The sequence below is a fragment of the Setaria italica genome, chromosome VI, assembly GCF_000263155.2.
Source record: "Setaria italica strain Yugu1 chromosome VI, Setaria_italica_v2.0, whole genome shotgun sequence".
Lineage (NCBI taxonomy): Eukaryota > Viridiplantae > Streptophyta > Magnoliopsida > Poales > Poaceae > Setaria > Setaria italica.
In genome coordinates, this window is record NC_028455.1 from 3,875,773 (window position 1) to 3,892,093 (window position 16,321).

Here is a 16,321-nt window from a genome sequence, read left to right on the forward strand (position 1 = left end):
TCGATTCTCCGTCTAGGTCCGGGTATCGGGTAAAATGCAAACATGTATTCATAGTGATTTTTATACTAACATGGAAATGATCATATTTTTAGATTCTACATTTGTGTACATAGCACGCTAGACAATCAAGATGGTTGAGATGGTTTTACTGTAGCAGTAAAAATCCAAACAAATACTCAAATAGCAATATATTTTCAATAGTTCCATACTATATTTTTCATGTGAGATCTGAGGCAAACCTTCAAGAGGTAAAAAAAAATGCAACTTCAGTATTCCCTTGTATCCTTAAGGGTCCCTTTGGCACGGCTCATTGAGCAGCTTCTCGAGCAGCTTTTGATGAAGCCATGCCAAACGGATAAAACCAAAACGGCTCACAAGAGGAAGCCGGCAAAACCTAAAGTCCCGCTCTCTACATTTCTCCACCGGGGAGAAGCCAAAAATAGCGGCTCATACCGGCTTCTCCTCATCTCAACATCTCATTTTCCATCTTTGTCCCGGGATGAGGAGCAGTGGACGGCGCCGTTGCAGGGCCGCAGCTGTCGCAGACGGCGCGACGCGGCGGTAGCCATGGGGCCAGGCACGGTCGGGGCAGCTGGTGGCGCGCAGGCGCGGTCGGGGCAGCTGGCGGCACGCAGGCGCGGTTGGGGCAGCTGGACTCCCTGCTCCGCCCCGCCGGACTCCCTGCTCTGCCCCGCGGCAGCCTCCTGTGCCGCCCCGCCAGCTCCACGGCTAGCCCCCTGCTCCGCCCGAGAGAGAGGGAGGAAGGGAGGGAGAGGGAGAGGGGGGAGTGGGTGAGTGGATAGGAGAGGAGCGGCCGATCGGGATAAGGAGAGGAGCGGCTGATCGGATAAGGAGAGGGGAGGGAAAAAGAAAAGAAGGGGATAAGGAAAGAAAAAAATAAAGGAAAGAAAAAGAAGAGAAAAAAGAAAAGAGAAAAAAAATATAAGGGTATTTTGGACATTTGACATCTTCTTTACACTAGGAGAAGCTATTTTGCCAAACGTTTTCGTACAAAATAAGCCAGAGCCAGAAAAAGCTGCTTTTCCATACGAGCTAGAGTCAGAGCTGTTTTTTCACGAGCCAGAGCTGTGCCAAACGAGGCCTAAATAAATCACCATTCATCACAAATCACTTCATCCCCAAATTTCACCCACCACGGGCAGTCTAGGGCACCCAATTTTTCACCGCTCCTGCCCTCATGTTGTTTGCCATCGTTGGAAAGGCTGTGTATGGACGCGTGGCCAAGTGTTTAAAACATAATCAGCTGGTGTTTAACTGCAATGTTTACCTATTTTTACCACCATTGACCGTTTCAACCATCTATACTGATCTACCATTTCATTCATCGTTTTGGCCCTAAACTTGATGAATATCCATTGTTTAGCATTTAACTAGTCATCACATACACGTCAGTTTTGGGGTCACTTTTAGCCCCTAGTAGAAAGTTCTATCTTGGGCTCAATTTTGAAAGCCATGTCGTCCACCGTACATTGTTCTTCCTCTTAAAGAGAAAAAAAAAACCCAAACAAATGTCTGAGGCATTTTGGCACTTCCACTGTGTCATTCGGATATTTAGCCTAGGGTTCTAGATTCGAGATTTAAAAAAGTTATAAGATCATGAATTTCACAATCCAAGGGCACAAGAACAACAACCTTTCTTTATCTTCAAGCCAATTAAATACATTGAACTTCAATAATAAATTTGAATTCAATTTATTTGCACCCATACTACACCAAGAATGACCAATTTCAATCTGATTTGTACTTGTTCTCCTGATGCCACAAAAAACATTTTGCAAATAAATCCCAGATTTTGGATGTTTCTTTTCTTATTAAGCAAAACTTATGCATTTAAAATAGAGATCACTTCCTCAATTCAAATACAGGAAATTTCTCCCCGTTGTTCTTAGTTACATCTCCGAGGGGATTAGGCGCGAGTCTATGCATTTGTGGGCTCCCACCTGTATGGTCTTCTAATTTCTTGTGATGTCTCCTTTGGTGCTTGTTTAATTTTACAAAAAGCCTCCCATATATATATGGTCTCACGTTCTAACTTTGGTACAATATTGTCTCTCGTGCTCTTAATTTAGTCAACTTTCTTGGTACTTGCACCTTATTGAGAAGATGATAGTATGTCTTCCTCGTTAAGCATGTTTAGTGTTAAGTATGCAGTAATCATGCATGGGGTATTGAGTATTGTTGATGATGATCTCAGCTGGTTCTCAAAAGTAAGCTAGCAGAAGTTGGATGACTAGCATATATGTGCATGTGTAGGTGTTAAGCGATGTTTACTTGTTTGTCGTATGGCAAAAAAAAAATCGGCATACTATGTGTGTAAGTTGCTGAGGGTATGCAATTATGAGAAAAAAAATTCTTAGTACATTTGATCGAGAAATGAAGTTAATATTTGAAGAATTCTGTTATCCGGTAGTTATTTCTTTGTACTTGTTCTTCAGTTTGAAGAAGCACAATTATAACACAACATTTGCAACTCAGATTAGACAGAGAAAATGTTCAGCCAAGTTCCAGCACATGAGGCTAAGGTGGTCCATCCACCTAAATATACCACCAATATAGGATGGCAAAACCGTCGTTTTCATTTTTTTCCTAATTTTTATGAAGATAGTTGTAACACGACCCTATCTTTTTCAAAAAGTTGCAACGCCACCCTATCGAGATGACATGTGTGGTTGAATAAGCATGACAGGACATGATGCACCATGCTTTCCTAAATTCACCTTTGGAGTTTAGTAATAAACGGGTTACCTTAGCTCCTCCCTTCCCTTGCCCCTGCAGCCAGGAACAATGCCACTGTCTTCTCTGTCTCCCTTTTCAAAGGCTCCCTTGGGAGTCAGAACTAGTGATGGATGATGATGCTACAATGCAATGCAATACAATACAAAACACTGGCCAGCATCTCATTCTAGCATGGAGGTCTAGGCCTTGATTTGGCACATCAAGTATAACATTTTTATAACTTGTACTTCTTCTTGACAAGAAAGCACTGTCACTTGAGAATGCATTGTATATATCGGTGATGAAATCATTTGCAGCTTGGCGAGTTGGGGAGTTAGTTCTAGGAATACTTTGAAGGGTGAGGCCCAATGCCAACTAGGCTAGTTGCATCGAACTCCGACACTGATCTCTTCATCCGCGGCAACTTTACTCGAGTGAGCATCACCATCTGCTCGCCCCACGAGCTGATTATATATATGATCTGAGCAAAGATGTCATCCAAGTTGATGATGATCCTCCAAAAGGAGAGCTAGGATATCATTTTTAGGGAGGCGAATTCGCTTTCGTCGTGTTGCGTGTTACAACCAAACTTAGTAGGCGTGGTACAAGCAAACTTTGCTTAGTAGGGGAGGAGGTGTCAGCGTGCAACCGTGCCGCCATTTTGGTTTGGACACAAAATCAACATGTTGAAACCCGAAACGCGGTATTTCTCGCATAATAACTATGGCGATTTCGCTTCCTAATCTGGTCCACAACTCAATTCTTTCCATCTTATATAGTCATCACAAAAATTAAACACATTGCCGCACAGATGAGGCGCATGGAATCAAGCACTAAGTCACATTGGTTAAGCATAAAACATGACTAGATTGGATGAACTGGTCCACTTCTCTTAAAGAAAGAAAAGCAAAGCGAAGTCACTCGGTCCACATTGAGTATGCCCAAAGAAAGGGGATGCAGCAGCTAATTACAATATTATCCAAGTGATGCACACTCAATTATCCATCCGGATGATCAGAAAGGTTTGACATTGTAGTAATTGGAGAGGGAATTAAGCAAGCTACAGACATCAGCCATGTATCCTGCATTATGCAGGTGACGAACCCAGCAAGGCCTGCAAAGGCAAAGCACGGTTGAAGAAGCAGAGCTTACGGAGGTTAAAGAAACCCAAGCATGCTGCCCCCTTGCCCTCCGGCGGCCAATGGCAGGCCAGCCTAGTGCTCTATCAGTTCGGCCACAAGCTCCTCGCCGGCGACAACACACAGCACACAACCTATCCCTATCTCGGCCGCGCGGCAAGACCGTGGGCCGGCGGGTTTGGTGGGGGCTGATCAACAGCCGGATGGAGACGTGTGCAGGGAGGTAGCCAAGGCCGCATGCCGGGACACGTCTGCCTGGGACTGGAAGCACCAAGGAGCCTGAACTGAAAGCTCCAGTTCTGAGCCTGACACTTGCAACCGCACGACTGCCACCAAACCCTACAATTTGCAACTGAAAACCCACCACCACCTTCTCACTTTTGCACAACACGGGCGATGAGGGCCTGATGCAGGATGCACATGCCTGATCAGTGGTCACTGATGCACCCAACTTGCATTCTTAGATATGGAGAAATCATGGTCCTCCTCCCCCAACTCATTTCTGTTCCCAGGTAAGACGCCACAGTGGTCAGAATGCCAACAGACGACGATCGCAGCATGCTTCTCGAGCTAGATCTTGTGCCTTGTCTGCACATATGTTGCTTTCTATCATGACAGATCTTGGCATGCTAGTCCTTCTCTTTCTGTGCTCTTACTTATCATCCACTGTACACGGTTTGTGGCCTGATGTGCATGCGTGGTGCTGTTCCAGAAAGGTTCAACTGATCTTCTTGCCCCCAGGAACATGTCCAACAGCATCCTACAAGTTCCAGCCATGGAATCAGATTTGCTGTGAACTGTGAAGACATGTGTTGTGCTAGGTGTCACCTTTTTCATCACACTTGCTTCCATAATGGGGGAAACAGCGTGGCCCTTTAATGACTCCACTCTGTCTTTTCGCTTTGCCAATTACTGTAACAAACTGTTTACATCGACAAAATGGCACACAGAAAGAGTGACCTCCAGCTGAAAGCATGTCGAAGATGCTGACAGGATCTTGCAGGAACTCCCTCAAGATAACAAGGATCTGAAGAAACTGAAGCACACAAACACCTCTCCTGGTTATTCAGACTGCTGTCAACTTGTAATATGGCATGCAGCTTGTACTGAACACTACTAGCAACCTGTCAACCAAAAAAAAACACAGCATTGGCACATCATGGTCAGCTTTAGCAACCCACAGGTACCAAAACAGTGAAAGAAACTGACCAAGCATGTAAGAATTACAGCATTTGTAGGATAATAGTGGAGCAAAACCAATGTAAAGGTCATTCCAGCCTTCAGTGTTTCTCCATGAACTGAACTGCACCTCAAAGCTGAAATACTGCATACCTGAGATAAGCTATTTGATGTGTTATTAAACTCATTCCTAGACTAGGAGAAAAAAAAACACCTATTTCTCAAAATAAAGAGGAAACAGAGCTGCTCCTGAAGCCAGGAATGAGCAAGTGTTAGATGCTACAAAAAAAGTTACCAAAGCAAGAAATAAGCAGAGGGAACCACCACATGAGGAAAGACTGAGACATGTACAAAAGGAGCTCAACTGGCCAGGTGCAGTATGAATTGAAATTGCAAAAAATGGTATGTTGATGTTTGACACATGAACACACAATAAAAACATCATCAAGCGACTTAAACTGTTTTTAAGATGTAATGCAGCACTTCAAGAAAGGAGACTCCAAAATCGTTCCATCGACAAGACTCCAAAATACAGATACTGCAATAAAGTTAAAGCTTAGGTTATTAGTCACTGAGAGCTAACCAAGTTGTGTGTATGCCTGTTTTGGAGGGTGTGTGTGTGGGGGGGGGGGGGGGGGGGGGGTTGAAATTCATATATTTCATTAGGACATGAATTTAAGGGTGAGCAAGTGATACACAGCATTAAAGATCAGAAGTTGCAACATCACTACCTTGCATGGCAGAGGAATGATAGAAGGAACATAAATTCCATGTAGTCTCCTTTTTTTCTCTAACATGCAAAAGAGCTGTGCAAACAAAGGAAAATAAATTGGGAAGCATAATGTATTCGGGATCAATGTTCAGGCCATTTTGGATGCGGAATCCCAACCCAGTCCACATGGATGCCAGGAATTTAGTTCAAATTGCCTCCCCATACATGTAGATTAGACTGGGATTAGGCGCATCCAAACAAGGCCTTAATGACAGTTTTAAACAGTAATATGATACCTATGGCATGCAAAACCCAATTTTTCAAAGATCAAACGTTGACAATTACGCAAACATGGCATTGTCCAAAAGTTAACTTTACACTTCCAGTCCGGTAAAAGATGAAATGGATATGAAAAACAAGCTACGACACAGTGGTGCAGAATACAACAACAACATAGCCTTTCAGTCCCAAGCAAGTTCGGGCACAGTGGTACAGAATAGAGAAATAAAAAAAATACTGGAGCAATATTTGGTGGTTGCATAAATGCAAATCATATTGCACAAAGCTATGTGACTAGAAAAGTAGTAGTCAAAATCACCTTTCTGATAAAATAAAAGTAAAGCCTGTTGTGTCAGAGACTCAGTATTTGAACAGGGAACCAAAGATTATATTATAATTTAAAAAGCACATTTGCAGTGAATAGAACCAGAGGTAGAGAGGGCACAGGAGACAAAATATGGCCTAGCTGAAATCCATGGCTACAAGTAGACGTGTGAAACCTCTTTTTCTTGCGGGAAATACCTCACTGCTTTATGCATACACTATGGCGTGACAAAGCAATAAAATGCATACCAGAGCAATTTTTTATATCACAAATAGAAGACAATTATGAATATTTTACCAGAAGAAATAGGAATCAAGAATATTGCAGGGCCTGAATAAGTTTAAATACTTAATACTCCCTCCATTTATGTTTATAAGGCGTACACGCATTTCAAGATTCAAACTTTGCTATCTTTGACTAATAATTAACCAATATTTTTTTTATGATGTAAACTTGAAATTGTTGGATTTGTAATCAAATGTACTCTCCAATGATTATAAGTTTATAACCATAAACAATATAATATAAGATAAATTAATGGTCAAAGTAAAATTTGGGAGACTGTGCCATGTCATATCACGCCTTATAAAAATAAACGGAGGGAGTATTCACTTCTCCGTAGGATTTGGTCGTCTCCATAGTTATAGTGATATTTTAGATGAACATAACTCATCAGAAAGGAAGAAAACTGCAGCACGCCTCTCCATACCAAGTGCAAGAATGTAAATTCACGTATTTCAAGAATTGAAAATGTAGCTGCTGATTATTAACTCGTTGGGCTCTCCATGGACCAATCAAGTAGCTTTGGAACTGGTGATGAGGATCAAGGAAGCACTGATCCAGTTATGTGAGAACCATAGTTGAGGAGTGAAGCCATGAGTCATGAGATACCAGTAAGCTAGACATAGTATGAGTAGAGATCTAGAAGAACCTCTTTTTAGAAGAGCAGAGGGATTTTGGAGGTATGCCAAGAATGGGATACGCAGAGGGAGGAGCGCATGCTACAAATCAATTTAGATAAGAGCTAAACTAGGATAAAAGTTGGCATAAGGCAAGTGCATTGTCAATAATGGTTCAGTATGCCAGTATCATTAGGTTAGTAATATGTTTTGCAATGTTGGCCATTGGAGTTCAGGGCAAAGTTCATCAAAGGATACTAATCCCTGTCCGTGTATATATAGAACCTAATATCTGCAGCACATTTTCAAGCAATGTCTTAAATAGCAGTTAGCTAGTTGTCATCATATCTTATGATCTTTGTGCAGTTGCGGTAAGTGATTTGATAACTACTTCTATGTGTAGAATAAAAACAAACATTCAAGAAATGAATTCACATAGATTTTATTTTGAGACCATTGCATGCTGTCATTCAAGTGACCAAAGATATGCAAGCATCACAGGAAAATATTGATTTTTTGACAGATGTATTTCAAGGTCCGCTCAAACCATTATATCAGCTTACTTAACTGCTAAATGTGACCATTGTATCAGCCCACTCAACTCTTAAGGTATACTACAAGCACAGCTGGTATTACCGTCCATTCCTCCAATTGTGGGGTCATAAAGGCCAATATTGGCCTTTTTTTACGTCAAAAAAGGCCAATATTTACGGTACTAGCAGCACAAAAATTGAACTGCAACTAGCATGCAGAAAAATAAAATTGGCCCGCAATGCTACAAGGAAAACAAAGACCACAGTTTCCTATTTAAAACAATCTATCAGGAGTAGTATTTATAAATGTCTCCACAAAAAAGGCATCTGTTCTACAACTTTCTTGAGCATTAATCTCTCAAGTTCAAGGGTTCACTATCACCCTTACAGCCACTAGATCTGCTAATAGTCAAATCCTGCAGCCAGCTACAATCTAATTAGTAATTATTAGATTGCAAGGTGCTACATACAAGGTGGCATGAAAAATCATGCTGTTCCCTAATTCCAGGTACTTCGTCATCTAATATCATCACTCTCCATAAGGGGGCTTTTAGATGCTGACCTCTTTAAGCTTTTACCGGAGGAATCTTTGGCCTTACCAAACTTCTTAATTGGCCTTTTTATTGATGTTGTACAGCTTTGCAGATTTTGCTGCCCTCGAAAGTTCTTTGATGACCGTACTACCTCATCAAAAGCCTTGTGCAGTGCATCTTTAGCGACTGCATAGATTTCAGCAGATTTTGAACCTTCTTTTGCACATTTCACTGCATCACAGCAGAGATCATTGAACCTTGCAGTTGAGGGATCCTCACGGTCTCCCCTCAGATCAACATAGTTATCAGAGGTTATTATATTTTTTGCGTGCTTTGTCCAACGTTTCAAGATATATGCTTTTGGAAGGGCACGTACTCCTTGGATAATAAAAATTCGGAGAGCATGCCTGCACAACATACCACAGCTCTCAAACAGGCAGCAGCTACAATTCACAGTACTTTGATCTGGACTGAAAGAGACAGTGTGTATCTCCTCATCGCCTTCATATCTTGTGACACGGTACTTGTGTACTGTCTCATCCTCGAGTCTCTCTGCGTGGTACCCAAAAGACTCAGCAAATTGCCCCTGAAATATGCCAAATATTGTGCTAGTGAATATTGAACTCCCTTGTTTTTCTAATGGCGAGGCAGTACTCAACGGTGGCATTTGAAAAATTGTGAAATAATCCGCCTGAACTTCAGCTTCAAATGAACTGGAAATAGCTTCTCCGAGTTGCCAAACCGCCACCCGCAATTCAGTCTTCGAAGAAAAATACTTCTCAATAACCTTCTCTATATTTTCACAGGTTGTTGGCATCTGGTTTCCGGGATAAAATACCTTTTTCGTGTATGAAGGGGCCCATTGTTGGCGAATATCATAGAGAGACTGTAAAAGCTCATTATTGCTAAGTCCATGCTTTGTGATGACCGAGCTCCAACCCGATTCAAACAATTCTTCTATTCTGGACCCATCAATGCACTTCCTCAGATCAGTTATGAAAGGCTCTAGATCTGGAAACGTACCATGTAGCTCCTCCTTCACGGTGTCTAAGATATGCTTTCCACAGAAAATATGGTGGGTATGAGGTAATACTTTGGCAATAGCAGCAGTCATTTCTCGGTTCAACTCTGTCACCAAAGAAATAGGTGGCCCCATGTGCATTGCTTCAATCCATTTTTCAAATAACCATGTAAATGACGCTTCAGACTCATCAAGAAGTAGTGCACAGCCAAAAACAACTGGCTGTACATGATGATTGACACCTAAGAATATGACAATAGGGATAGTCTCCTTGTTTTTCCGGTATGCTGTCTCAAACCGAACAGCATCACCAAAATGGTAGTAAGCCATCCTAGCTTTAGCATCAGCCCAGAAGATATTGGCTGACTGCCCATTCTTTCCGTGCTGCACGGCGTAGAAAAATGAAGGGTCCTCGTCTTGTCTCTTCTTAAGATATTCAAATAGGCTTTGAGCATCCTCTGGCCCTAAATCATTATACCGCATCTCTCTAGGTTGCTGAGAATCTCGGCCCTTCAGAAGGAGATTGCGTGTGTCAGCAAAATTATTTGCAATCACAAGTACCTCACCTTGCGAGCGAACACAGTGAACTCTGCTTGCTGGTGCTGGGTTCAGCTCATGAGTATGCTCTAGGATGAGTTTGGAGACCGTCCATACATCTTTGCCCTTCCGAATTATCTCAAACAATGCATCACAGCCATCCCTAGAGGGGTCCAACGCACGGACTCTCTTGGTATCCTCTCCAATGTTCTCCCGGCCTGAATGGTATCGATGCCTGGAGCACACGAGCTTCAGCATCTTGAGTGACTCATCTTGCGACTTGCGGGACTGCCGCACACGAGCTTCGAACCCCGCACGGCTGGCATATGAGTAGTAGAATGTCTTGGCAGACTCAAGGGACTCAAACTCCATACCAAGGTAAGGGTCAACCACAGCATCACCCTCAATGGCAATGTAATGCACTCGGCTGGGCAGCCCAACCTCGTGATTGTGCTCCTTGACAAGCTTGGTAACAACCCACTTGCTATCACCTCTGCGGAGCACCTCGAGCATGGCATTGCAGCCCTCCCTGATGGAGGCAGGACGCTTCCTCGTCTTCTTCCCAGCCGTGGCCGCTCGTTTCTCCTTACTGAACCCTTCCCTCGAGCACACAAACCTCAACATGATAATGGACTCGCTGCACTTGGACTTGCGCGACCGGGCAATGCGGACGGAGAACCCAACACGGCCGGCATAAGCAATGTAGAAGGTCTTGGCAGCCTCGCCGGACTCGAACTCCATCCCCAGCCGAGGCTCCAGGCAGGCGTCGGACTCGACCGGGAAGAGGTCCCTGCAGACTGACTGCGGCTGCGCCGCCGCGGCGGCCGGCGGTGGCTGAGCCTGGTGGTCGACGATGTGGACGTTGTGCAGCGGCATCTGGTCGACATGGGGGCTGACGCCGAGGGAGGCCCAGAAGTTGATGCTATCATCCTCGAGGTCCACCACCTGGGGCTCCATCATCCCGTGCGGCCGTGCCCCGCCGCCAGTCCCCCCCGACCTCGGTTAGCCTGCCCCCAATCTCCTCCCTTGTGCTATCTCCTCCACCCCAACAGCAAACCAAGAACCATGGAAACTACCAGCTGCCGCCCGCCGCCGCTCGGACGCCAGCCAAATTGCTGCGGGGAAGCAAGAAATCTGACGCTTCGACAACCCCACGAGCGCAGAAAGAGGAATCGGAAGCAGGTGGCTCCAATTGCGGAAATGGGGAGCAAGAACCCTAGAGAATTTGACTCGGTGAGACCTGGAATTCGACAGAAATGAAAGAAAGGGGGGCGATTTGGGGGGAGCGGGGGGAGGAAAGGCCGTACCTTTGGGCTCCGGCGGCTTGGTTGGCTGCTCGGCGCTTCCTGCGGCGGCTGGCGGCTGCTGCTACGGTCAGCTGGTAGGGGAGAGCATGTTTCGGACTTCGGAGTGAGGCTTGACTCGAGAAAAAGGGGAGAGAGAAGAAAACACTCGCAAATGGGTTACAGAAAGCGTGCGAAGTCCGTTCGCTTCACGTTAGAAGCCGGATGAAAAGCTGAAACGGCTGATTTATTTTGAGAGGAAAACACTATTTTGTGGTTGATAAGCCAGCTGAATAAGTTGAAACGAACAGGTCTCAAGTGTCTAGCCCAGTCAGCATAATTGAGATTAGGCCCATGCAACATGTTTGGATTGTTAGGCTAAATTAGCTCTTGCCACATCGAATATTCAATGCTAATTACGATGACTAAATAGGAACTAAATATAAAACTAATTGCAGAAGCCCTAGGCTAATTCGCGAGACAAATCTATTAAGCCTAATTAATTCATCATTAACAATTGGTTATTGTAGCACCACATTATCAAATCATGGATTAATTATACTTAATAGATTCGTCTCTCGATTTAACCTCCATTTGTGCAATTAGTTTTGTAATTAACTAATATTTAATACTTCTAATTAGTATCAAACATCCGATATGACAGGAGCTAAAGTTTAGCTCTAGGAAACAAACACCCCAAGCGACCTAAAGGATCGGAAAACAGAGTATGAACGTTGCCACTTTCAGCCTGACAGGTGTGCTGGCCGGATTCAGAAATTAGAGCGACTGAAATGAACACAACGGTGGAGCCTCATATTCAGGTGGTGATATTAGATCTCAGTACAGTGCATAATTCCTGTGGACAAAACACCAGAACCAATCTACTGCAACCATTCTATGGCTAGCAATCTGGGAAACCAAAACTGTTCAGACTGTCTGATCATTGATCAACCCCTACCCAGCAACAATCTTCTGAAGTTTCAGAGTTCAGACCAACCAAAACTGCTTCTCCCTGACACTAGAATGACTAGGACTTTAGTCCTGTGAACCCATCTGAACAAAGAGAAACTGAATCACCCAATCATCATGCCATCAAATCTGGGACGAACTGTGATGCTTTCTAAGCGAGTAGTCGCGAGGAGATCATAAGAATACACCTTTCCCTTGCTGGCCCGTCTCCTTATCCACATCTGGGTATCTCAGCTGATCAGCCGCTGCAGGCACAATCCAAACAATGTTGCAGTTAGACATGCAAGAATTAGCATGCTCATAAACATAGAAACTGCTGAAAGCCTGAAACAGTAGTTCTGCAAGTAAAACTACTATGCAGATGCTTCTTCTCTCACTGAAAAAGGACAGAGCAACCATTCCCACAACAAACTGAATTCATCTCCCACTTAAATATGCAAACACTAGCGGTTTGAACTAGTTTTAGGCCATCTATGACTATGAATGTAAACATATAAGTAAACCACAAGATCATTCTACAGATACAAAACTGCATTTCCAATAACAAGCACATTGCACAAGCAGCACATTTTACGGCAAACTAAATAAACCCAAAAGAGATATCAGATGAAGCTATGCACTCATTTACAATAGTTCACGCTGTTTATGACATGCATTCCATTCAGAGCAAAGATTCAGCGCTACAGAAATTCAGAAAAAGCCTGTAAGTTCAGATCTACCGTATACCGATTAACTCTGCATGAACACCATCAAGAACCTCTGGAATTCAGAACTAGAAATTGAGAATAAGCCAGCAAGAAGTTCAATTAACAAGCACAAGCAGCACATTTTACAGCCAATAAAATAATAAACCCAAATGAAACTATAGACACTAATTGAAAATAATTTACAATGTTTTATGCCATGCGTCCCATTCAGAGCAAATTCAGAACTACAGAAATTCAGAAAAAGCATGCACAACATTTACAGGGAAAAACAGAGGAAATTCAGAACTACCCATTAACTCTGCATGAACACCATCAGGAACCTCTGCGATTCAGAACTAGAAACCCAGACAAACCCCGCAAGAAGCAATTAACCATCACTGACCTCCGGTGTCGGCCCTGAAGACCACGATGTCGAGGCGCTCCCTGCTGCGCGGCAGGTCCGTGACGAGAGGGGTCAGCTGGCCATGGCGGCCGGCGCGGATGAACAGCGTGAGGCTGCAGAACTGCAGCGTGAGGTGCGCCAGCTTGCTCCGCAGCAGGATCGCCGACCTCCCGGAGTACTGGAAGGAGGCCCAGTTCTCCTCCCTGAACTCACCGGAGCCGTCCGCCAGCACCCACCGGATCTCCCGCTGCTGGGTAGCCGCCGCCGCCACCCACCGGCGAAGGCCAGCCAGCGGCGGGCACGCTCCGTCCAAGAACTTGACCCAATCCGGCTGCACAAGATCATCAGATTCCTCAGGGGTTGCACATAAGTGACAAATTCGGAGTTCTTGGAAGAACGGCAGAATCATTGACGCGAACAATTCAAGAACACAAGAACTCGATCGCACAACGAAATTAGGAGGTAGAGGAATGGGAGGAGGGGACGAGGATCTCACGTCGCTGGCGAGCGGCAACTCCGGCTGGACGTGCTTGGAGGGGATGGCCTCGACCGCCCACTTCATCGTCGGGCCGAAGCAGCCGCCGTCGCCGACGGCGACACCGGCGCGGCAGGGGAGGCACCTCCAGTTCGCGCGGAGGAAGCGCCCGTGCGCATCGTGCAAGAGGACGACGCCAGCGCCGGAGGCCGTCCCGACGGCTCGCCACATGACGGCCTGAACCTCCCGCTCGCCCCGGTCGCGCTGGGCGGCGGCGAGGCGGCGGCAGGGGTGGAGCGGTCCGCTGGGGTCGGGGCCGCCGAGGTACCGGCCGTAGACGCCGCGGAGGAGGACGTGGACCGTTCCGGGGCTGCCGCCGCCGCTGAAGCTTCCTCTTCCTCCTCCTCCGCCGGCGGATTGCTCCCTCTGCACGGCCCACGCCGCGTGGGGCGACGCGCCGCGCGCGTCCAGGAGGACGCCCCGGCCGTCCTCGGCGGCGTGGAGGTACGTGCCGTGCTCCAGGCTCCGCATACGCACGAACTCCGCGCCCTCGAACACCTCCATTGCTGCCGGCGACTTCAGAGACGGGGTGGCCGAATCTGGTGGCTTCTTGGTTTCTTGGCGTCGCGTCGCGAGGAAGACGAGAGCAAGAGAGTTCGTTACGAGACGGTTAGGTTGGGGCGCGGTGGGGAAGCATTTGAAGGCGCCGTCAGCACAAAGTCCAGTCACTGACGGGTGGGGCCAAAACTTGGCCCGATCTGGCGAAGCCAACCACAGCCACCGACGGGTGGGGCCGAAGATGGTCAACGTGAGGCAAAGGCTGCGACCTGCGAGTCAACGAGGCCAATGCCGGCGTATAGGTAATAGGTTCGCCGGCGACAAGAAAAAAAAATACTTCGAGATCACAAGCTAAGCTAGGATAGTCATTTGAATCTGCCCCGTTTGAATCCCTTTATTTTGAAAGAATTGAAATATACTTAATGGAATACACTATTTATCTTAGAATATAGCATTCCACGACTCCATTATTTATCTTAGAATATAGCATTCCACGACTCCATTATTTATCTTAGAATATAGCATTCCACGAATATAGCATTCCACGACTTTCCAAAGTTTAGATATAAACCTATTTTTGTACTGTGTTTCTAATGTGTAACTTATAGCATGCTCTTCGACTCGCTTCATTATAGCAGAAGTATGATTGTAGCGCATAAGTATCTCTCTCATGTGGCCAACAATAATATACAAATATATTCCACATACAACTATATTAGTTTAATTAATTTGTGTCTAAATTATGATTATTAGAATGGAATTCAATTGCAATGATCCAAACGGAGCCTTTCAAACAACAAGAGAGTTTTGATTCCTGCAAGCGATGCTGTCCAGTTTTTGAAAACAAGTGAATTTACAGAGTTAGATGGATTTGGATCCCATGGCCATGGATGGATGCTACGTACGTCGTGGTCAATTTACAGTGTGTCCTGAGCTGCATGTGCCTCTACGTGTCGAGCTCGAGAGGGTCGGGCGACGGCGAGGCGGCCTTCTTGCCGGGCTTCCGTCGGAACGGCCGGCACGCCTTGACGCTGAGGTCGACGGCGGCGGCGAGCGCGACGAACATGGCGGCGTCCTCCATGCACGTGACGTGGCGCATGGCGAGCTGCACGAACGGTCTGCTGCTCCGCGCCTCCCCCTCAACCTTGCAGCTCATCACGAACCCGCCCCCCGCGCACGCGGCGCCCAGGCTCACCGCGCAGTGCCCCGCCGCCGCCGCCGCGGCCGGCACCGGCGCCGGCGCCTGCCTGTCCATGTCGATGGAGAACTCGCCGCCCTTGTCGCTGCCCAGTGGCGCCTCCGACACCAGCACGCAGTCGTCCTGCCCGTCCGGGAGCAGGTGCAGCCGCAGCCGCACCGTGTCCCTGCTGCTCGCCGCCGGCGCCGACGACGACGACTCCCGCCACGCCTCGAGCCGGCCCCACGGCTGCCAACTGTCCGACGACCCCGTGGTGCCGGCGCGCACGATGAGCCACGCGCCCGGGTTGGACCGCGCCACCGTGTCGCCGCCCGGCGCCGGCACGAACGGAGTGGCCATGAACGCCGCCGCCACGGCCGACCCCGACAGGTCGTGGATCACCACCTTCCACCCCTTCCTCTCCCTTCTCATCGCCATCTCCATGTCCGTCTCCTCGCTACCGCCGGAGCTCGACCAGTACTGCCCGTCACCCTGAGACGGCCTGCTGCAAGCACATCGACATCAACCACCATTATTAATCTCTTCTAATCCGAACCAATAGCTCCCAGATTTCACCATTGGCGTGCAAGTAAATCGATCGAGAATTCGAGACGCTCACCGGCGGTCGCGGATGAACTTGCAGCTGAAGATGGGCTGCCGGGAGCTGCCATGGAGCTGGACGACCTGCGGGTTGAGCGCGACCTCGTCGTCGAACTGGAAGATGTACCGGGGGTCGGCCTCCATCTTCACCCTGAGGTGGAGCTCCGGCCTGGCCTCCGCCGCACCCTTGCCGATGCCAGCCCAGCCATGGTGGAGGCAGCACGGGCTTCCCGTCGCGCCACTCCGACGACGACGCAAGCTCCACCCTGAACACGCC

At 46.9% G+C, this 16,321-nt stretch overlaps 2 protein-coding genes and 1 long non-coding RNA gene across 4 annotated transcripts in view; all 3 read right to left on the reverse strand.

Annotated features, from left to right (window-relative positions):
• Positions 1-3,700: 3,700 nt before the first annotated feature.
• On the reverse strand, positions 3,701-5,691 carry LOC111257645. 2 transcript variants are annotated; one of them, XR_002678196.1, is made up of 2 exons: positions 5,103-5,691; positions 3,701-4,999 (listed from the first exon to the last, which is right to left on the reverse strand). It is a non-coding gene; the product is annotated as an uncharacterized LOC111257645 (long non-coding RNA). The 2 variants fall into 2 exon arrangements; XR_002678195.1 differs by having other exon boundaries at positions 5,085-5,691.
• Positions 5,692-8,068: 2,377 nt separating this feature from the next.
• LOC101780182 (protein FAR1-RELATED SEQUENCE 9) lies at positions 8,069-11,354 on the reverse strand. Its single transcript, XM_004972695.2, has 2 exons — positions 11,201-11,354; positions 8,069-11,109 (listed from the first exon to the last, which is right to left on the reverse strand). The coding sequence occupies exon 2, from the start codon at positions 10,851-10,853 to the stop codon at positions 8,319-8,321; it is 2,535 nt and encodes an 844-aa protein (XP_004972752.1). The 5' UTR covers positions 10,854-11,109; positions 11,201-11,354; the 3' UTR covers positions 8,069-8,318.
• Positions 11,355-15,013: 3,659 nt separating this feature from the next.
• The window catches only part of LOC101769403, a gene marked incomplete in the record, with an annotated part of 6,388 nt that continues 5,080 nt past the window's right edge, over positions 15,014-16,321 (reverse strand). The window contains 2 exon segments of the mRNA XM_014805437.2: positions 15,014-15,949; positions 16,064-16,321. Coding sequence (XP_014660923.1) covers positions 15,214-15,949; positions 16,064-16,188 — 861 coding nt within the window.

What these genes read in the sequence shown, in the direction of transcription:
- LOC101780182 (XM_004972695.2), bottom strand. Translation starts at nt 10,853, where the DNA reads ATGATGGAGCCCCAGGTGGTGGACCTCGAGGATGATAGCATCAACTTC.